The following is a 22425-nucleotide window of genomic DNA, read 5'->3' on the forward strand; positions in this document are numbered from 1 at the left end:
TCAACCTATACTAGGTTCTGCATCCTGGAGTCAACAAAAAATCTATTACAATCCAAGAAATACCATTGCAAAGAGGAAAAAAAATCCAATGTCTAAATCTCACAATTCTGGATTGTGAGAAGATTTTGATGCCCAAAGTTCAAGCCATTACAAGTAAAAGTGTCATGGCAGAAGTAGCTGTTAAAAAAATAAAAAGGGAAAATCAATTATTTATGAGCATCATCAATACTAAAAGATCTATACTTCACTTAAGAATACTATTACCTACCCCCAGATGTAAAGTTTCACTTCCCACATGTAGTTTCTAGTGCAAGGCCTTTATACATGCCCCAAAATAGGATGATAACTGTATCCTATCCTCTGAAATGTTGCAAAAAATAATGAACTCAAAACTTCAGACATTCCTGAAAATTGATATAAATTGAAACAAGATCACCAAAACTTTTTGCATATGATTTCTCTGTTAAGAATAATTATGTCCAACATGCATCATGGAATAATTCTTTCTTGAGGTGCCTCAGGGAGTAATGATAAAGATAAGATACTGAGTAAATTCTCAAGGTCATCTGGAAAGACTCTTTTTGTGCTTTATTCTCCTGAGTCATCCAACATTATTGGTGTACTAGCAGTGTGACCGGTATTTTTATGCAGACTAAACCCACAACTTCAACATTCCTCAGATCACAACAATTCCAGCTCAGCTACAAGTCTTCCCCAACATGGAGCTCTGCTCTTCATCTGTTTATTTAGTTTCAAAGAGCAGGAAGCCTGCAAAGGTGGAAAATCGTTGGTGGTCCCCATGGAGGGCACCATTGCCCATTCGCAGCCAAACCTCATCCCCTTTGGCCAGCTTCAGTACTGCATGATTGCTGGATGTATCTGATTTCCCCTTTGTTTCATAGCTGGAAAGAAAAAGGAAGCAAAACGACTTAGTTTTTGCTTTCACCAAAATCTCTGCAGGCTTTCTTTCATGCATTTAGGTATGGTTGTGTGGTTTTCTAAATAGCATATGAGCAGAAATAACACATGCCCTTCCTATTGCTCACAAACACTCCTTCTTGTTCCTTTACAACTACCTGACACATGAATGACAATGATTCAAATGACCATGAAATCCATAGGTAGAAGTCTGGTGGGTGGGGGTGAGGGGTGGGGAGGTGTTTGTTTTTGTGCTAGTAGTGGGACTTGAACACCAGGCCAGGGCACTGTCCTTTAGCTTTTCACTCTAGGCTGGCACTCTACCACTTGAGCCACAGCTCCACTTTGACATGTGGGTTCTTGTAGACTTCTTTGTAGATGATAGCTCTCTTTCTCTTACCCCATCTCACCATCCACTTCAAACTACCTGCCCTGGACTGTCGTATGAGAAGGACGGAAATCTCTACCCTGGTGGAACCATTACATTGAGTCTTTATTACAGCAGTTATACTTCGCCTAACTAATCTACAATTTTGTACTCTGGTAATTAGCTCAAGGTGTCATCAACCTGCTGATACTCAGATTCATCCTATGATAATGGGTTTATGGAGGTTCACATTAAGTTCCATGCAAGTCAGTGGACTTTCTCTGCAACATAGATGAAACCTGTGACAGGAAAGACCACCCACCTGTACATGCTGAAGACTGTATTACCGTTGTGCATAAGGTACACATATACCTCCTCCACATCCTCGTGCTTCATCATGCTGAAGGTGAAGAAATACACACCTGAAAAAAGGCAAGCGTTTACCTTCATATTTATAAATGCGTTATACACAGAAGATCTAAAAAGAATGTCAAATGAAGTCACACTTCTTATGTTCTTTTTTATTGGTGTAAGTTAACTGAACAAAGGAGTCTCATGGTCATATTTGCACACATTTAATGTAATCTAATAAAAAATAAATCCCTCTTACTTTTTCTTAAACCCTTACTCCCTTTTAGGATTTAGTGGGTCTCATTATGCTGTTTTCACACACACACACACACACACACACACACACACACACACACACACACACACACACACACAATGTACTTTGATCCCTTCACCCTCCTGTCCCCCTCTCCTCTCTCTTCTTCCTCCTACTGCTTCTCCCCCAAATTGTCCCTTTTTGTAATCTTGACAATTTTTCTTTTAAGATCTAGATTCCACATATGAGATATATGCAGTATTTGTGTTTCTGAGCTTGGCTTAACATGATCTTAGTTCAATCTACTTTCCTGAAAATGAAATTATTTCGTTATTATTTATTGTGCTGGGTAATACTCCATTACCACGTGTTCTTTAGCCATTCATTGGTTGTTCAGTTCCTAAGATCCTGTAGCTTGGCTCTTGTGGATAGTTTTTGGCCTTTATTTATATAGGGATCCCTTTATTCTCACCTTCAAAGCATTTAAAAAATTGAAACTTGCGTAAAGACAAAGTTTTTTAAAATAATTTTTCCAGGGACCCCTAAGGCCAGTTTACTCAGATAAACATCATATCAGAGTAACGGCACTAACTAAGGAGCTTAGTCAAGCTTTCTCAGCTTTCCCTAATAAGATTTACACAACGTCTTTAAAGGAAGATGTCTACCTCACCTTAGCTGTGTCTTGCTCACTGCCTTGTCCATGATGACAAGATATAGAGATCTGTGGGTCAGCTCAAATAAAAGGATAGATTGGAACATATAGTAAATGCTGCATATATTTAATGAAATGCTTTTGGTCATTTCTTATATCATTAGTTATAAATCAGTGAATTTAGCAACACATCATTGTTATTAATTCTGTAACTTATTCATCTGAAAAACTAACATTTTTTAAGATGTGTGTTTTCTTACAAGAATCATTCATTTCCATTAAGGAATGGGAAGCAGTTCAGTATAACTCAATATGCTTTAAGTGCCAGCATAGAAGTTTTTTCTTCTTTCATTGAATGACTAATAATCCAATAACATACACACTAAAAGAGAAATCCTCTCAACTCTTAATTGATATTGAAGTTGAGAGTATATTTTGCAAAGATGAATAAATGTAAGTCATCAAGCTCTGAATAATTTCTATGTTATTTTTAACTACTAGCCTTGCAAGAGAGAAACTCAGAAATATCTATTTTTTAAAAAAAGAAAAGAAAGCGGGAAGAAGCATTGCATGACTCTATTTCTTTTTAAAGATACAACTGAGTAACAGAATTATACCATCTAATTGTGAAGTAAGTCAAACCAAATAACAATGCTTTCTATTCCATGTGCTGGAAACAAAGAATAAGGGATCAAAATTAGTCATTTTATCCATATGCCTAAGATTGGCCCATAGATTAAAAGGTAAAACAACTTAATAAAAGTACTTCAAAGGGTTCAGTTGTGAGTTTTAGTAATTTACAAATTTTCATTTTACATGTATACACACATAACAATTTTCAATGTCTTAAAAAGAAGATAAAAATGACAGGGAAAATAGATTGTTTCCCCTCCTCCAAAAAATAATGAATGCTACAAAAGCAGATTACAGAAATCATTCAGAAAGAATAAACTAAGAAACCAGAAAATGAATAAACAAAATACCTATAATTGAAAATACAGAACTAGATGAGCATGCGACAAGATATGCTGAAGGCTCACACCTGTTATCTAGCTACTCATGAGGTTGAGGTCTGAAGATCACTGTTTGAAGTAAGTTAGAACAGGAAAATCTGTGAGACTCTTATCTCCAATTAATGAGCACACATCAGAAATAAAGCTAGCACTCAAGTGATAGAGTGCTAGCCTTGAATGAAAAAGCTAAGGGACAGCACCCAGGCCCTGAGTTCAAGCTCAAGCTTGAACACACACACACACACACACACACACACACACACACACACAGAGGTGTTGAAATCCTTGGCAACATAAGTGCACTAGGGTTGTCGGCTGTTGGCCCATTGTATTGCTTTAGTTAGAAATATCAGCCTTCTCTACCTCAGCCCCAGATTTGAAAAGGATGAGTTAACCATTTTGCAATCTGTTGTGAGGTTTAATCAATGAATTACAGAAATCAAGTGGCAATTGCTTCATCACAAGGACATCCAACCCAAGGCCAACTAAAATGCTAAATATTTAGACTTTGAATACAAAGCCACTGAACTCAATGAAACCATTTGCCAGATATATATGCAGTTATTTAACAAATAAATTACAGAAAAAATATAAACCTTCAGAGCAGAAAAATCACAGAAGCATGTTTAAAACTGATTGAAGTACATCAGAAGAACACATCTGTCATCTAACAAGATCAGTTTATTTTGGTTCACATTGGGTAGAATAACCAATCCAGGGAAGCATGAAAGCATTTGTATAAACCTAACATGACCAATGCACCTATTCAGAGAAACAAGGAAAAGTGAAAAATAAAAAAAAAACTGTTTAAAGTATTGATTTTCTACAAAACTAGGATACTGAAAAAAACAAACCAGAAAACTTCAAAACTACATGTTGAGTACTGCAAATTGGCAGAGGACAGGCTGAGTCATTTGCCAGCAGCTTAGGGGCTAGATGAGGGTTCTGAGGATAGAGGGCAGCAAATGTGAGAACCAAGGAAAATGTCATGATGGAAAAAGACAATTCTAAAGTGAAGATACTGAATAGATGCTCCCTTGAGCAGAACTGAGATACAGCAGTTGCTGTCATCAGTCTTTGCTGGGGGAAAATGTGTAGAGTATGAAGAGTTTCTACAGAGGCACTGTGATACTTTTGTAAATTATTTCAAAGTAAACAAGTTTTAAGCAGATTTTCTTTTTTTAAGCAGATTTTTTCTTTTTTCTTTTTCTTTTTTGTGCCAGTCCTGGGACTTGAACTCAGGGCCTGGGTGCTGTGTCTGAGCTTTTTTTTGAGCCACACCTTCATTTCTGGCTTCTTTCTTAAAGTCTTGCTTTCTTTCCTTTCTATCTTCCTTTCTCTTTCTTTCTTTCTTTCTTTCTTTCTTTCTTTCTTTCTTTCTTTCTTTCTTTCTTTCTTTCTTTCTTTCTTTCTTTCTTTCTTTCTTTCTTTCTTTCTTTCTCCTCCTCTTCCTCTTCCTTCTCCTCTTCCTCTACCTCCTCCTCCCTCCTCCATCGTCTCCTCCTTCCTTCTCCTCCTCCTGCCTTCTTCTCCTCCCCCTTCTCTCCTTCTTTCTTCTTTTTTTGGTGGTTAAATGAAGATAAGAGTTTCAGAGACTTTCCTGCCTGACTTGCCTTTGAACTTCAGTCTTCAGATCTCAGCCCCCTGAGTAGCTAGGATAATAGGTTTGAGCCACGGGCACTCAGCTTAAATGGCATTTTTAAATTGACCATCTGTCCACGCATTTGAAAGTTCACTATTGATGAGGTCATAGGGAAAAGGGCTCTCCTAAATCTCCATTGTATGAATATATTGATACAATACTTACAGAGAGACTGTTCCCAGGATGTTAGCCTATGATGCATTTATATGTTCAATTACAAAATGAGATGTTCAAAATTAGTCATTACAACTTTTTGTTTGTTTGTTTGTTTGTTTTTGCTGGTCATGGGGCCTGAACTCTGGGCCTGGGTGCTGTCCCTAAGCTCTTCAGCTCAAGGCTAGCACTCTACCACTTGAGTCATGGCACCACTTCCAGCTTTTTCTGCTTATATTGTACTGAGGAATCAAACCCAGGGCCTCATGCATGCAAGGCAAGCACTCTACCACTGAGCCACCTTCCTAGTGCCTACAACTCTGTTTTTAATGACAAAAAAACTAGAAACAATTGAAATGTCTAGTCATAAGGAAATGATTAAGGTACATACTTGTACATACAGCTATAAAATGAAGTAATAATATGTTAAGATATGCAGATTCTCTTTTTCTTCTGTGTGTGTGCGTGCATGAGTGTGCGTACATGTGCACATGCAGGTACTGGGGCTTGAACTCAGAGGCACTGAGCTTTTGTGTGAAATTCTACTGTTCTATCACTTGAGCCACAGCTCCACTCCCAGCTTTTTTTTTTTTGTGGGGGGGGTCCGGTCGTGGGGCTTGAACTCTGGGCCTGGGCGCTGTCCCTCAGCTCTTCAGCTCAAAGCTAGTGCTCTACCACTTGAGCTACAGTGCCACTTCCGGCTTTTTTCTTTTTGCTTATGTGGTGCTGAGGAATTGAACCCAGGGCCTCAGGCATGCAAGGCAAGTGTTCTACCACTGAGCCACCTTCCCAGCCCCTACTCCCAGCTTTTTTGGTGCTTAATTGGAAATAAGAACCTCATGGACTTTTCTGCCTGGGCTGGCTTTGAACTATGATCCTCAGATCTCTGCCTCCTGAGTAGCTAGGATTACTAATGTGAGCCATTGGTGCCTGGCTTGGCTTTTTTTTCTTAACACAAAAACAAAGTTCAGTCAGAATGTAGAGAATGTGTTTTATGTAAACAGGAGAGAAAATATTTGCATGAGCAAACTATTTGAAGTTTTTAAATATGTATCACCCCATTTTAATTATTAAAACAATTGAATCAGTCACCCCTGGTGTAGTGATAAAGTACACAGAGATGACCCAAACTGTGGAACTTATGTTCTGAGGGCTTTCATATCAGAAGTTACTATGCCCTCTCAGGGATGGTTGTCATTGAAATTAAAGTTAAATAATCTTAATTACTACAAATATAACTTGAAAATAGTGTTCTCTTTTCATAGTCTAATACATTTATTTGAACTTCAACAGGTCTATGTGATCTATTTGAATCAGAAAGAATTTTGACTATCTTTTCTTAACTTTGTTTACCTTCCTTCAACCCTTCCTTCCTCTTTCTTCCTGTCTTCGGTCCTTCCTTCCGAGCCTCCTTCCTGCCATCCTTTTATCTTCCCTCCCTCCTTTTCCTCTTTTTCTTTTCTTTCCTCCCTCCCTACATCCCCTCCTTCTTTCCTTCTTTCTTTCTATCCACTTTCTCTTCCTCCTCCTCCTTTCTTCTTTACTCATTTCCTCTTTCTTTCCCTTTCTTGATTGCTGGAATGATTAGTTCAATAATTTATTTTTAATCTCACCTGACACAGGGGCCCCAAATCTACCAGTCATGACATCAAAAAAGTTTCCGATGTTGGTCTCCACACTGCTGAAGATAATCCCACTGTTCTGATTGCTGAAGTGGGTTGCTAGAGAAGCCATGAATGCAATCTAAGAAGACATTAGGGGTCAGTTAATAGACCATTTATTTTAAACAAAGAACATTTTTATACAGTCAAATTTATAATATATACAATATACAATATTATATAATATACAATATTATTTGTAACAGCAACTTTGGAAATAATTTCTACCCTCATCTATGGACAAAGAGGCAATCTCTAAATATTATAAATAACTTTTAATGTTTAGGTTATACAACTATTAGAATGTCCATATGTATCAACAGTCTGAACATGTGTTTCAATGAAAATTACACTTTAAAATGCTTTTCGGACATACGAAAATTGTGTTACCAAATAATATTGAGAAAACTTAGGAGAAATAATCAAATTGTAGATTCAAGTACACTAGCATATTAAAGGACCTGAGAAATCCTGCATTTGAAGTATGTAATTTTGTAAACCTTGCATTCATTTTTTTCTCAAGAGATATCTGTTAATTTCTTTTCTTTTTAAAAGTATATTTTTATTATTTTAAGTAGTTCTACAAAGGAGTTACCATTCAACAAATCAGTTTATAAATGCAATGCATGTGGCTCATGTCACCCTTTTATCATTCTGCTCCTTATCTTCCAACCCAACCCTTCCCCTGAATTTTCTTAATTTCATAGGATACACATTGAATATTGATTCTCCCCACCTTCCTCTCTGTTTTTTTTTTTGTTTATCCCTCCTCTTGGCCTCCCTCCTACACCTTTCAAGTACTGGCTTCCTGGTATTCATTTTGTTGGACTGGGAGTTTGTTTTTCCAAGGCATTGTACCATTTGAATTCTCCCCCACAAATACTTGTTAATTTCTTATGGAATAAATTTCTTGAATATACTTTGAGAATCCTGGATGTTGTATGTAGATAAGGCTAAAAAGTTTTTCATACTTTGCTTGATTAAAGTGTAGCTAACTCAAGATTACTATGACTTGATACCCAACTTCATCAATGTGTCTGTATAGGTAAGAAAATAGAAAAATAAAACCTTCAAGGACTAGGGAGGTGGCTCAGTGGTAGAGAGCTTGCCTTACATGCCTGAGGCCCTGGGTTCGATTCCTCAGCACCACATAAGCAAAAAGAAAAGCACTGTGGCTCAAGTGGTAGAGCACTAGCCTTGAGCTGAAGAGCTGAGGGACAGCGCCCAGGCCCAGAGTTCAGGCCCCACGACTGGACCCAAAAATAAAAAAAAATTTTAAAAAATGGAGCAGAAATCTGAGGTCTGAGAGAAGCAGATAATTCATGAATACTGGCAGCTAAGCCTACAACTAGTAATGAATATTTTTGGAGTAATAGTTTGTGAATCCTTCAAAGCTTCAGCTCTGTTGGTAAAAGATCACTGGAAAGAATTATCTTAAGAAAACTGTTCATGTTTCCAACCAAAAGGGCCTGTGAGTTTGAGAATGGTCTTATCTACTTAGATTCAAAAAACATGAGATGCAGTCTCAGTTCCATTAATTTACATTAATGTTACATTTGGACCTCAAATTTCTCTATCATTTAAGTGGAGAATGAGACACTATTCTTAATTCTTCTACCTATATGGATTTTGTTACTACTGTGATGTTTGAGGTCAAAATTGAAGTTCAAAATACAAAATTTTAATAATTAAAAGAATCTTAGAACAATCCCACCTGTCAGGATTTGCTTTGGCTTGAAGCCACCATTGGAGAAGGAGATGTGAAAGCCAATGTCAGTCTCTTGTCCACAACTGAACCTAGATGAAAACTAAGAGATTCTTTAACATGCCAAGATTATCTGGTTTCAAAGAATGTGAAGTCCCTCAGTCTGCCTAAAACCATCCTTCTCTTTTTTGTAAAGCATGTGAAAAGTAGTTCCCCTAAGTAACTATACTATGGTATTAAAGTAAAAGAGCCAACAATGAAATTTAATGATTGCCAGGATGTTTTCCATTAAACTCTTAACTAACATATAATCATTCACATAATTTGTGTTATAGTTTCTAGCTTTGATATAGTTACAAGCCACCTTAGTAAATGCCTTAGGCTAGCTAGATGTTCTTGCTCTCTCTTACTCTCTCTCTTTTTTTTTTTTTTTTTGGGTCCGGTCGTGGGGTCTGAACTCTGGGTCTGAGCGCTGTCCCTCAGCTCTTCAGCTCAAGGCTAGCGCTCTACCACTTGAGCCACAGCGCCACTTCCAGCTTTTTTCTTTTTGCTTATGGGGTGCTGAGGAATCGAACCCAGGACCTCATGCATGCAAGGCAAGCGCTCAACCACTGAGCCACCTTCCCAGCCCCACTCTTACGCTCTCTTTTTCCCTCTCCCCCTCTCTCTCTTCCTCTTTCCCTTTCTTCTTCCTTTTTGTAAATTTATATTGCCAAATGGATCCTAAATTACTGAATCTACTAAGCATTAAAAATTATAAACAAGTTAAAGTACATCATAGGACAATTTCTTTTACAAGCCTATAGTCCCAGCTCCTCAGGAGGCTAAAATCTGAGGATCATTATTTGAAGCCAGGTAAGGCAGAAAAGTCCAAGAGATTCTTATCTTTAATGAATCAGCAAAATACTGGGCCAATGGTGTGTTTCAAGAGGTAGAGTGCAAGCCTTGAGTAAAATCAAAAGGCATTACAAACCAAGTACTGGCTCATACACAAAATAAATCTTCATATATGCCAAGCAAAAGGCAGATTGGCTAACTGCTCTTACAGGTAGGAATTGTTTTATTAACTTATCTGTAAATTTCTGATGTTACAGGATTTTTCCCAGATACTTTAACCCAAAACTACTCTTCCTGAAAGAAATACTAGCTAGAAACCACCTTAACAACAACAAAAAATATGCTACCTTTCAATATCTATAGCATTAAGTTTAAATATTTTTTATTGTGAAAATACTGTACAGAGGGGTTACAATCACATGAGCAAGGTAATGACTACATTTCTTATCAAGCGTTGTTGCCTCCTCCTTTGTTTCCCCTTCCCATCCCTTCCCATCTCCCCACCAACCCTCCCACCCCCCTCACTCACCACCCCCTGCGCCAAAGTTGTAAAGATTGTTTTTTGAAATAACATCTTGTACATCTCATTGTTGCAATGGGTCCACCTGAATCCCTATTTAAACAATTGGTTTTTTCCTTCCCCTCCACAAATACCAACATCAAATACAGTGAAAACAGGGGTTATACCATGGGGGAGAGACATATAAAGCAACAAAGAAATATCTTATAAATATGTTAGAAACAATAACAAGAAAGAAAAAAGCATTTGAGTCCTTATCTTGGGATTCATTTTGCCTAACATCAAGTCCTTATCTTGGGGTTCATTTCGCCTAACATCAACTTATCTGACCATTTCTACTTGTCTCAGACATATACTAGTTATTGCAAATAAGGGAAACCATGGGACCTATGTTTCTTTGGGCCTGGCTTACTTCACTTAATATAATTTTTTCCAAGTCTTTCCATTTCTTAACAAATGGGGCCGAGCAAGTTTAAATATTATCAAAACAATTGCCCAGACTTAATTGTTCTTGGTGACTAAATTCATATTTATAAGTCTTGGATATTGCAACCAGAATTTTAAAGGTTTGTTAAAAGAATAGATAAATGACATTTCAGCTTGGGGTAAAATATAGAACTGAAACCTCATAAATGGATTCAAAAACATTTCAATTGAAATAATATCTTCTGAAAAACTGAGTGGATGACTCCAAAAAATATTTTCCAAGTGAGAAGAAGATTCTGATGGTATAAGTTTCAATAAACTTGAACTAGAAAATCTGTAAAGATAGAAAACTATATATATATAAATATATATATATATATATCCATTATGTAATTAATTCAAACATGTAATTGTGGTGAAATCATAAATAAATACTATAAATAAACATTTAGCCACTTCATTTATATGTCTGAAAGTTAATATATTCAATATGGTCAGTGTTTTTGTTCAGACTATCTTGTCTGGAAAATAGCCTAAGAGTTTATAGTTGAGGTCAGCTTATATTTGGTAATATGACTAAGTTGGATTTTGCTCTTCATGAATTACTCTCTTCTCTAAGGGCGATCAGTATAGACCTTGTACAAATAACCTGCAATGTAGATGAACACATTGAGACCCAGATTTCTTGAGATTAATCTATGAAGGCTTGAAGCATTCAGACTTTCTGCTTCCTGGTCTCTAGTAATCAAGAAAGTTTAGTTGCCATTTGGAAATGTGCAGAAAGAGAACAGATTACCTGCAGTTCTGGTGGAATTCCAGGGTAACCCTTCTCTCCTTTGGGGCCATGTTGTCCCCGCTCACCTCGAGGTCCCAGGTCACCTTTGTCTCCTTTCTCACCTTTGGCTCCTTCATGGCCAGTGGCTCCATTATTTCCATTGTTTCCATGGTTACCTTACACAAGATATTCATATGAGCAAATCCAGTCACTTGTACTTACCATCTACTTTTAGAGAATCACAGCCATTCTCTGAAAAATATCCAAATACAGCAATTTGTGATGAAGTATACCTATAATACCAGCTCTTTGGGAAGTAGAAAAGACCCTAGGTCAGCCTTGCAAAAGTGTGAGACCCTAGCTGAAAAACAAACTAGGGCAAAATGGTCTGGGGGTATGATTCACGTAATAGACTGCTTGCCTAGCAAGTACAAAGTCCTGAGTTCAAACTGTAGTACTGTGTGTGTGTGTGTGTGTGTGTGTGTGTGTGTGTGTGTGTGTGTGTGTGTGTACAATTGTAAAAGGGGACCATTTGAAAGAATCACAAATACAAGGGGGCATCATCATTGGGTCCTTTTTACTGAGCAGTAAAACAACCTTAGAAAACTTAAGGCTTGACAGCCTGTTTTTTTTTCTATTAAAAAATCTTACATGAAAAATGGTGTGGAAGACCATTTTGCTATTTAAATAGCAAAGATGAGAAATGATAAAATAACCACCAATGTTAGAAGGACTAAATATCTTAGTAAATGATATTATATGGTAATAAGAAAAAGAATGCTGGGAAAAGCACTTAATGGTATATTGATATCTATGATGTTTGTAGATAAAAGAAGGTATGAAAAAATAGGAATGGCATAAATGCCACTTTATTTTGGAACTACATGAATGCACACACATATACTTACATATACACATATACATAGTAAATATAATGTGAATTATATACATTTTATATCCACAGTGCAAACTGTGTTGAGTGAATTATGTAAAAATATTTATAGTTTTCTTTCCAGAAGATGAAACAAGTGATTTCCGTGTCATTCTGTTTAGTTTTCCTTCCCTTTCATGTTCTCTACCAAAGATAATATATCACTTTTATAATGGGAATAAAATTAAACTCACTGATAAAATGTAATAGTTTTGAAAGAAAGACTTAAGTAATGATTTCAGTGCTTCACTTTGCCACTGAGAAATTCTACAGCTCTTGCTTGTTTGATGTTATCTAAAGTTCAGACCATTTCTCTGTTTATTTTGCATGTTACCTTTGATCAGGCATTCTATGAAGCCTGCAGTCATTGTAAGGAGATGACCTTTGTCCATGTACAGGAAAAATGTGATGTGTAAAAGATTTAACCAAGGGCAGCCTGTCCTATCACCTCAGATCTCTTTGTACCTGAGATTTCAGAAAGGCTTGATACTCCTACCACCACCGTCCCTGCTCCTGTGGACTGCTGCCCTTAGTGGGCAATGGCATCCAATCCATACCAGTAATCAAGGTTTTAAACCTGAACTTGAATTCACAGAAGCCTTCCAAAAGAATGAAAAGGTAAACCAAAGTTGAGAAACATTAACATCCATGAAGGGAATTCAGGCAAGAGCAAGTGGCCTTTGGCTGAAGCCTGACAAGAAGTCCTGTTCTCAGTAATTGACTTGAAAAAAGAAGAGCAATAAAACCCTGGATAGTTTGGGGGAGAGGCTCCTGAGAAAGAGGTGGCTAGCATGCCCCTCCCTCAGCCAACCCAGTGTATTAGCAATATCCCAGAATTCCCCTGGACCTGAGAAACCAGAGTAGTATACCAATGGAAGTATCACATATCCCAAGGGTCCTGAAGAACTCTGCAGCATTCTTCATGCTGGAACCCAGGAACCCAGGTATGAAAACCAACAGAGAATCAGTGAGACTGGGGGTGGGAAGACTTAGCCATGCCTACAATGGCACTGAAATATGTGCAGCAGAGAGATAACTATAATCCAGCCCAATAAGCTTTCCCACTACCTGATTCTTTATAAATCTCCTGAAAGTTAGATTGTGGCTGAGGCATACTGTGGCAGAAATACTGGCTGCTACTGTTAAGATGAATGTTCCTCCATAGGCCCATGTACTAAATGCTTGCTCCCCAGGATAGCACTGTTGGGGAAGGTGGTAGAAACTTTAAGAAGTGGGGTCTAGTGAGGCATTATAGATCCCTGGGGGCATGCATTGAAAAGAGTTACTCCAGGCTGGCCAAGGTGTAAGCTTGAGATCCTATCTAAACAATACCCAAAATGAGCTGAGGGCATTGCTCAAGTAGTAGAGCACCTGCATAGTAAGTTCAAGGCCCTGAGTTCAAACTCCAGTAACACTGAAGCAAACAAATAAGTAAATAACTGAAGTGTAGGACCCAATTAAGACTTAATAGTTCTTCAGTCAATGTTTAGTATGAGTCTGGTATAACAGGGTGAAGCTTGGTGGATTCTTTAAATAGCACAAAGAATAATTACTGTTGGATGTATACTATTAAACTTAAGCTGACCTAATAAACGAGGCTTCCCTACACAATCCTTTTTTCTTGCTTGTGCTGGTTCTGGAACTTAAACTTGGGCCTTCTTGCTCATGCTGGGTTTTTTCACCCAAGGTTGTTGCTCTACCACTTGAGTCATACCTCCACTTTTTTTTCTTGTTAATTGGAGATAAGAGTCTCTTGGATTTTTCTCCAAAGTCTGGCTTTGAACTATGATCCTAAGATCTCAGCCTCCTGAATGGCTAGGATTGCAGGTATGAACCTGGCAATGCTTCCATTTTTTGCTTTCTGTGCATATCTTTGGATCATATACAGAAGATTGCAAGTTATTTATTCATTCCAAGTTATTTACCGTTGGCCTCTTTTGCTTGTACAGTCTGTATTCGATCAGCAATGCATCTTGTTCATCCTTACCTGGAATACCTGGAGGTCCGGGAGGCCCAGGGGGGCCTTGGTACCCACGGAAGCCATAGTCTCCGTGACAACACTTGCTGCAATCTGGGGCCATCCCTCCAGTTTGTGGGGGCTGAAGAAAAATAGAAAGAGAAGCTTCATGGAAGGGCACTTGTGAGCTATCAATACTCTTTTCCCTCTGGCCTTGACCCTTAGGCAAGTTTCATATCAATACCTCCAAATCAAAAAAGATCACACAACCAAATCAGAAAAGATCATGTAGGTATGAAGGCAATATCTGTGGCATAAGGATCAGGGAGTAGCTGAGTGGATCATCAAGGAAAATGGCAGAAGGAAGTGAACTGTAGAGCATGCACCTTAAGGTGGGGGTGAGGGGGTGGGGGGGGAAGACGGGGTGTGCCTCTGGACTGTGCCTTTCTGTCTCTACCTATAACAGAAGAGGCAGAAACTCCTGAAGATAACTTGGAAACTTTTTCCCTCTCCCAATACCTGATAGATGTAGCCAGACTGAGATGAGCCTCAAATTACAGGACTATTGCCTGCAAACAAAGCTACTCCACACTATTCCTAATTCTGGCTGAAGAACTGGATTAAGAGTTGATAGAAAATTATGTCTATTTCATCAAATAGCCATAACCTGCTTGACTAAAATTAAAGAGCTATTCTTTAGGCATATACAGTTATTTATTTGCCTATACTGAAATTAAAATTATACATGATTATATTCAACACATAGTTCTGAGAGCTAATGGACAGGTGCATTGCCACACCTACATTTCCCTGTGTTAGGTATATCAAAAATCCACTTGGCAACTTTCAAGAATACAATACACTGTTATGAACTGTATGTCCAATACACTTTTATTGCCTCCACCTTAGAATAATTTTCACTTCTTCTTTACAAGTATTTTTGATGTTTCACATACTCGACTTTAAACTGTAAAGTAACTATCGTGCTACTTGATAATCACATAATGACAACTGAATGGCTACTAAATATGTTCTCAAATAAGACGCCATATAGAATGATCATTTATACAAAGACAGATTGCCAAAGTGAATTCTTGCTGTGAAGGAGCTAGCAATCTGGTGGAAGCTGGTTGGCAGAGGAGTTAGAGTTGCTTGTAAAATCTGGACTCTCATATAAACTGGCAACAGGCCTTTAATTATGTCATATGAAATTCTTGTGGAAACTTTCCTAGACACTAGTTATAACTCAGCAGTCTTCTGAAAACAAAGTACTGTTGCTAAGGAATTCATTTCTCAAAAGAAAGGAGGAGAGATGGATAAAAAAGAGATAAAAGAGGGGGGAGAGAAGGAAAGAAGGAGAGAGGAAGATGGATGAGAGAAAGGAAAGGAGAAGGAAAAAGAGGGAAGGAGAGGAGGGAAAAGAATTTAAAATTCAAGTTTTCTCCATCACTAGAAACCCAAACAGAAAACTAAATGAAGGCTTCATGTTGTTGAACATTTGAATCTTTTGTTTATTTTTTAATATTTTTACTATCTTTAAGTAATTGTACAAAGGCAACGCCATTCAACAAAACAGTTTATGAACACAGTGCATCTTGATCAATATCACCTGTGTAACAGTCTCACCCACCCCTCCAACCATCCCTTCCCTCACTTTTCTTAATTTTGTAGGCTAGGCATTGAATATTTTACTTCATTCCTTCTTTTTGTCTACGCCTCCCCTGGGCTCTACCCTGCCCTTTTATATTTATTTATTTATTTGTTTGTTTGTTTGTTCTTTTGTTGGTAGTGGGGCTTGAACTCTGGACTTGGGTGCTGTCCCTCAGCTTTTTAGCTCAAGGCTACTACTTGAGCCACAGTACCACTTCCAGTTTTCTGAGTAGTTTATTGGAGATAAGAGTCTTACGGACTTTTCCTGCCTCGGCTGGCTTTGAACTGCAACCCTCAGATCTCAGCGTCTTGAGTAGCTAGGATTACAGGCGTGAGCCCCTGGCACTCGGCTTGTTTATTTATTTTTAAAATACAAATGAGTTTAATCTTTTTCATCCCCTTTTCCTAAAGTTTTTCATGAACTATTCAGCAATATATATATATATATATATATATATATATATATATATATATATATATATATATATGAGGCTAGGAATGTAGCTTTGTGGCAGAGTGCTTGCCTAGCATGCCTGAAACTCTGGGTAGGATTCCTCAGTACCACATAAACAGAAAAAGCCGGAAATGGCACTGTGGCTCAAGTGATAGTGTGCTAGACTTGAGCAAAAGAAGCTCAAGGACAGTGCCCAGGCCCTGAGTTCAAAGGTGCAGAACTGACCAAAAAAAGAGTATAGAAAAGAAACTGTGGTTTAATATCCTCCTGCCTTAGCTCAGAACCCAAGTACTAGGGAGTCACAACTGTAAGTTTAACTCGCTCCTAGTCTTGTCTTCTATCTACCAAGCTCAACCTTGAATGGCTATAGAGTCTATAAAAAATCTTTTCCTCAAGTTGGTAGAGGGAAGAAATGCAAGTAAAGCACTTGGTCAGAGATGAGGAATTTCAGGACAGTTGGAAAATGAAAAAACAGCATGACTCTGCTTTCTAAATCAAGATATATGTTCATCATTTCCTGGTTTGGTTTTGCTAATGCAAAATACAGCTTTTAAACCCCAGGAAGCCTAGAGCTTTGCCAGTGATGGATGGTGGAGACAGTGAAGGGTGGAGAAGGGAAGAAAATCCTAAAGTGGAACCACTTGTGTAAGAATAGCATGGAAACACTGAGATGCTTAAGGGTATAACAACCACCACTGGCCTGGAACTGAGTTCCATTCTCAGTTTTGCGTGACCTGAGAGAAGTCTCCACTGTTCCCAGACACCAGTCATCTTGTTTACTAAATTACACAATTAGAAGGGACAATCATGATTTTTTGCCTCCCACCTCTAAAATGTAAAGAAAACCTCAAAAAAGAAATTTAAATGGTGTGTGTGTGTGTGTGTGTGTGTGTGTGTGTGTGTGTGTGTGTGTGTGTGCTGTACTGGGGCTTGAACTCAAGACATACATTCTCATGTGGCTTTTTTACTCAAGGCTAACACTCTACTACTTGAGCCACAGCTCTATGTCCAGCCTTTTGCTGGTTAATTGGAGATGAGAGTCTCATGGACTTTTGTGTACAGACTGGCTTAGATCCTCAAATCTGTCTCATGAGTAGCTAGGATTATGGGTATGAGCCATTAGCACCCAACTATATATATAGAGAGGGGTGAGGGAGAGAGAGAGGGAAAGAGAGAGAGTGTGTGTCTGATCACCAAGAGACAAATGTGTTTGTGACTAAAGTTACCAAATCCTTGTGGTGCATGTGCAAACTACTTGGAACCACTTCAAGGCATAAAGAGCTGTCACCAATACAGTGAGAAATCTCTGGTTATCCTAGTTGAGCACCTCCCAAGAAAACTCCTGCGTCATTTTCCTTATATGGTCCTCCTTCTGACCTTCTCTTTCAAAGTTCAGTCCAGTAGAACAATTCTAGTAAGGCCTTGCTAGACAAGTTTCATACAGGTTTCACACTATGTGTTGATTCTGAAGTTTTAACATATGAGTATCTGTGCCGCTCTCACATTTACTATCCCCTTTCCCAAATCAGGTAGAAATTGTTCACTCAAAGCATACAAATGATGAACATGGGAGGAAAGGGGTATCTCACTGGGGTATTTCACAGATGGGGGCCTGGAGGCAGTTACTCAGAACCCAATTCTACTATTATTGGCTTCAAGAAAAGGGAGTTCGTTTGTCATTCCTTCTCCAACACAAAGAAGATAGAAAGAGGAAGGAAGGGAGGGAGGGAGAAAGAGAGGGAGGGAGGAAGAGAGGAGAGAGAGAGAGAAGGGAGATGGGAAGAGAAGAAGTAAGTAATCAGGAGACTGATAACCAAGAGACTGATAACTGAGATTGACAGAGAGGCTATAGAAAAGAGAATATTGATCAGTATGTTAGTCTGATCCACCATGAACTTCACAGCCATCTTCTTTCTAGAGCAAGTATCTGATTATCTCACTACTCTGCCGTGAAAGACAAAGAAAACACTGGAAACAATGTAAAATTTAAGCTCTTTGACAAGGCAAAGGAAACTTTTCCTGTCTGACACTCACATCTGATTTCTCCCCCCACAGTTCTGAGCCCAGCTTCGGAGAGATTAAAGCCCAGCCACACCCAGATCCTCAGATCCTCTCTAATCTCTGCTATGACATTTCTTTTTAATCTCTGCTATAATAAACACCTTTCATGCCACATCTTTTAAGATTTGGTAGTTTTTGGTTACTGTAGCTTTGGTCAAAACTAACTACTCTATTTTTTTTTCTCAGCTGCCTCCTTTACATGAATCTTGATTATCATATCATATTTAATTATACTTAATTAATTAAATTAGCAATTATCTCCACTACAGCCCTAAAGATAAAAGGTTGTGTATATTTATATTCTTGATCCCCCTTCTAAAAGCTTGGTACAAAGTATAAGCCAAGAATGTGGAACAAGAAGAACTAAGGTAAAGGATGAGGATGGGGAGGAGGAAAAGAAGGAAGAATGTAGAAGAACCCTGACATTCAGTGTCTGTGCCTATAATCATTAGGAGAGAAAGTGTATTGAAAGCTTCAGGGACAGCAGTGGCTCTAAATTTCCTGAGTATATCTTACAGGGACTTTGGAACTAATTCAGAAACTGAGGATTAGAAAATGAGGCAGAATAGAAATGTAATTTGGATTCAATGGCATGCTGGGTATTGGCTGCCATGAAACAACTGGCAAAGACAACATATAGGCTTTCTGCTTCGTCTGGGTGCTTACAACCAAGAAGTAAATCATGTATTGAAATGGAAATTCCAGATCAAGACCAGGACAAGAATCGCAATGTCTTCACCAATAAGGAAAACACAAATTAGCATTAATTACCTTTCAGCCAGAAGACTGTCCAAGGCAATAACTATTTCTTAAAAGTAAAATTCTATTTAATCTGTTATCATTGTGTTTCTTCTCTTTTTCCCCCTTAACACAGCCCCACAGAAAATTCTGGGAAATTGGGTGTTATAGTTCAGTTATGAGTTTCCTGTCTTCCCAGCCCAGCAGTTGATTCTATGTGTGATCCTGACCTGATCACATAAATCGATAATCCAGATTTCTCAATCTGTGGTAGGGCAGGTTTAGATTTCAACCATATGAGAAAGAATAGGGCCTCTAATGCATAGAAGTCATGAGTTCTTGAGTTCCTGCAAAGGCTACTGGTTCAAAGATTATATAATTCCAAGTAACTCTTCTTCCTTGTATTCCTCCACCTCATCTGATTTCAGCATATTGACATTCTTAAGAAGTAAGTCAAAATCTATTTCTACTTGTTTGTAGTATTCAAAATTAAATTCAGCTTCACTGATCTGCCATTCACTAAACCAAGTCCTTAACTCTCTCCTGCACTACTCTAAATTAGCTATTGGTATTTCCCTAGATGTTGAACTTATGCCTACAGAAATAAATCCAGTCCATTAAGATCACTGGACATTGAATTATACCATATAGTTTGCAGTTTAAATATGCAATCTTTTAAAAAATCCAAAAGCCCTCTTTGATTCTGTTTTTAAAAACTGAGCATAGATATCAGCCATCTAGGATACTATAAATCAAATAAATAAAACAGCATGAAACGTTACAGAAAAGTCACAAATCAAAAATAACTCTTTTTTTTTGGAAATTTAGAGGGTAACTTCTCCATGTTGTGAAGAGAAAGTTGGTTTCTCTTCATGACTGAGCATAGTATTATCTACAGCCACATACCTATCTGCATAAGTCGGCATTTCAGAGCAAGAACAAAATCAGTTTCCAGAGTAGCAAGAAGTGGTCTCTGGTTCCCCTTTATGCTGAGAAGATGCCATAGCTACCCTATCTTAACACTGCCAGAGATTGGGAGTCCCTCTTGTTTCCCAGAGCAACCCCCAAAGAGACCCACAAACAGCTCCCAAGCATTGATCCGAAGAATCTGTTAAAACAACAATAACAACAATCATCAAGCTTTCACAGAAATCCTTAGAAGAGAATTCAGAGTACCTGGCCCCAGAACGGGGTGATCTGGGCTAAGTCATCTACCTCGGGGTGCGGTAGCTCATGTGGTCTCAGGGGTTTTAGGTCTGTAGACGTGTTATTATCCACAGTCCCAGTTTTAGGATGGCTCTGCTCTCTCCTGGAGCTGCTAAGGCCAGTCTGCTGGTGGCTCTGCACTATTCGCGCCACCACGTTATTAGCTCTTCTGCTCACCTCCATGTATTCATCTTGACCCAGGCAAAATGGGAGGAAAAGCAAAGCCAGCAGGTGCCAACAGACGAACTGCCTCTGAAGCATGATTCTCAACAGAGCCACAAGAGCCTCCTTGGGAAGATGACAGGGTCTCTAGGCGCTGTGGTCTCCTCAGGAAAATGCCAGAGCTGGTGATGAGGACTGCAGGCAGCTGGGTGGTTTTATACTTTGGTGTGTAATAAATAAGGCTGAGGCACGCCAGGGTGACAGTAACCCTCCTCCTCCTCAGACAGAAGAGCTCCATTCATCATTTCCCCACACCACAGGCAAGATGATTGGTGTGTGCACAGCTCCCAGTTGGTGGGGTTCATAAATGTCACACCTTGGCACGTTTTCCTTCAAGTGTGAGGAAAACATACACAACCAGCTGGAAACAGACAGCATGTGTCCAGTGCTTTGCTTTCATGATTAGACATGGAAAGGCTGTGCATTGGCAGTCCAAAATGCCTTTTGGAAAAACCTCCCCTTGGTGCTTGCCAGGAAATTTAGGCTTAACTGCTTCAATTCCTCCCAAAGTGGCAGCAGGAGCTCATTTCAGTCAAACAAGAGAGTTCCTGCTTTTTAAATACCCCGCATTCTAACTTCTGAATCCCTGCGGCACTATGTAGTGGCTCAGCTGAAACACTGATTTGAATTCAGGTGCTGTGGGCAGAGTGAATAGAGGTAGTTCCCCTTTCTCTAGGCTTCATTTCTTCTCCCCTAGCATTTCCAGAAGCCAGAATTAATGAGGGCCTGCTTTCCAAGTGGAGCTATGACCCACTTGCTTACTGTAAGAAAAATTAGTCTGTTGTTACTTGTGGCATGTTCTAGTTTAAACCGAGGAATTGGGGTGGATCAGGTGGTAGAACGTGTGTCTAACAAGCACAAGGCCTTGAGTTCAAACTCCATCACCACCAAAGGAGGAAAAAAGATCAAGAAACATGGAAAGCGCCAAGTCAAACACACCATTCCAAGAATCCCAGTGTTAATAACATGATCATTCCCTTTATTTTATTTACTATAGTTTAGTTAGTTCAGTGAAGAGCAAATGGACATTCCTAGCCTCTTCATTATAATAACATGAATTTATACAGCATTGTCATTTTACACTCATTCACTTATTTTTGATGAAAGTTGGCCCTCTCCCCACAAGACCTGAGGAGGTCCTGGAAGTTTAAAAAGGATGAGTGATGATAATAATAAAGAGTCTGATAATAGGTGGATAGGGGGGGTACTGGAAGAGAGCTGAGACAGAGAAACAGAGTCTGTGACCAAGAGACAGAGCAGCTGTGGAAACAATAAGGAGTAAGCGATCTGCTCACAGCTGCCCTGGTCACTCAGTGAAATGCCTGACAACCAAAAGCTGTGTCCTGAACTGGCCCAAACTGGGAAAAGCCAGCATGGTCATCCTGCCACTCGCAGCTCCAGCAGCTGCTTCAGAATCACTTTAACCGAGAGGGATGGTGATGGAGAAAGTTATTCTGTGAAATAAAACTTCCCGGGCTACAGCAGGGGATTTGAGTCATGCTTAATCCAGTAGACAGTCCCCTGATAGTAACACCTGAGGGAAGAGAGTGTCCCCCGTCCTGGGGTCTACATGTAGGGGGTGTCCAAACATCTTCCCTGGAGAGTTATTTGAGTTCTGTGGGAGCACTATTCAAATTCAGGCAGCCTCTCAGGGTAGGGTCTCCCATGAGGATTCCTTCAGAGAGCTGGAGCTGGCCATGGTGAGCACAGAAGCAGGAGCTGGGAACGCACTAGTGGAGATTTCTAAGCTAGGGGAAAGAAGGAAGTCCCAGGGATGCATCTCAGTGAGATACTCACTTCTCAGGGAAATCTGAAAAAAAGAAAAAGGTCACAGTACAAGAAGTGGCTTGGAAAACAAGGTCACCTAATTCAGTTTTTCCTAGCTTTTGCCATGAGGCATCCCAACAGCACGGACCATCTGGCTACGTAA

At 39.0% G+C, this 22425-nt stretch overlaps 1 protein-coding gene across 2 annotated transcripts; it reads right to left on the bottom strand.

Annotated features, from left to right (window-relative positions):
* Window positions 1-667: 667 nt before the first annotated feature.
* C1qtnf3 (C1q and TNF related 3) lies at window positions 668-20534 on the bottom strand. Of its 2 annotated transcripts, none has more exons than XM_042690607.1 (6): window positions 20451-20534; window positions 14195-14306; window positions 11298-11452; window positions 6966-7095; window positions 1608-1707; window positions 668-902 (listed from the first exon to the last, which is right to left on the bottom strand). In XM_042690607.1, exons 1-6 carry the CDS (start codon window positions 20532-20534, stop codon window positions 743-745), a joined length of 741 nt encoding a protein of 246 aa, XP_042546541.1. In that variant the 3' UTR covers window positions 668-742. The 2 variants fall into 2 exon arrangements, with proteins under 2 accessions (XP_042546541.1, XP_042546540.1); XM_042690606.1 differs by having other exon boundaries at window positions 20244-20534.
* Between the last annotated feature and the right edge of the window lie 1891 nt (window positions 20535-22425).

Source organism: Dipodomys spectabilis, unplaced genomic scaffold, assembly GCF_019054845.1.
Source record: "Dipodomys spectabilis isolate Male_0828 unplaced genomic scaffold, ASM1905484v1 ptg000138l, whole genome shotgun sequence".
NCBI lineage: Eukaryota > Metazoa > Chordata > Mammalia > Rodentia > Heteromyidae > Dipodomys > Dipodomys spectabilis.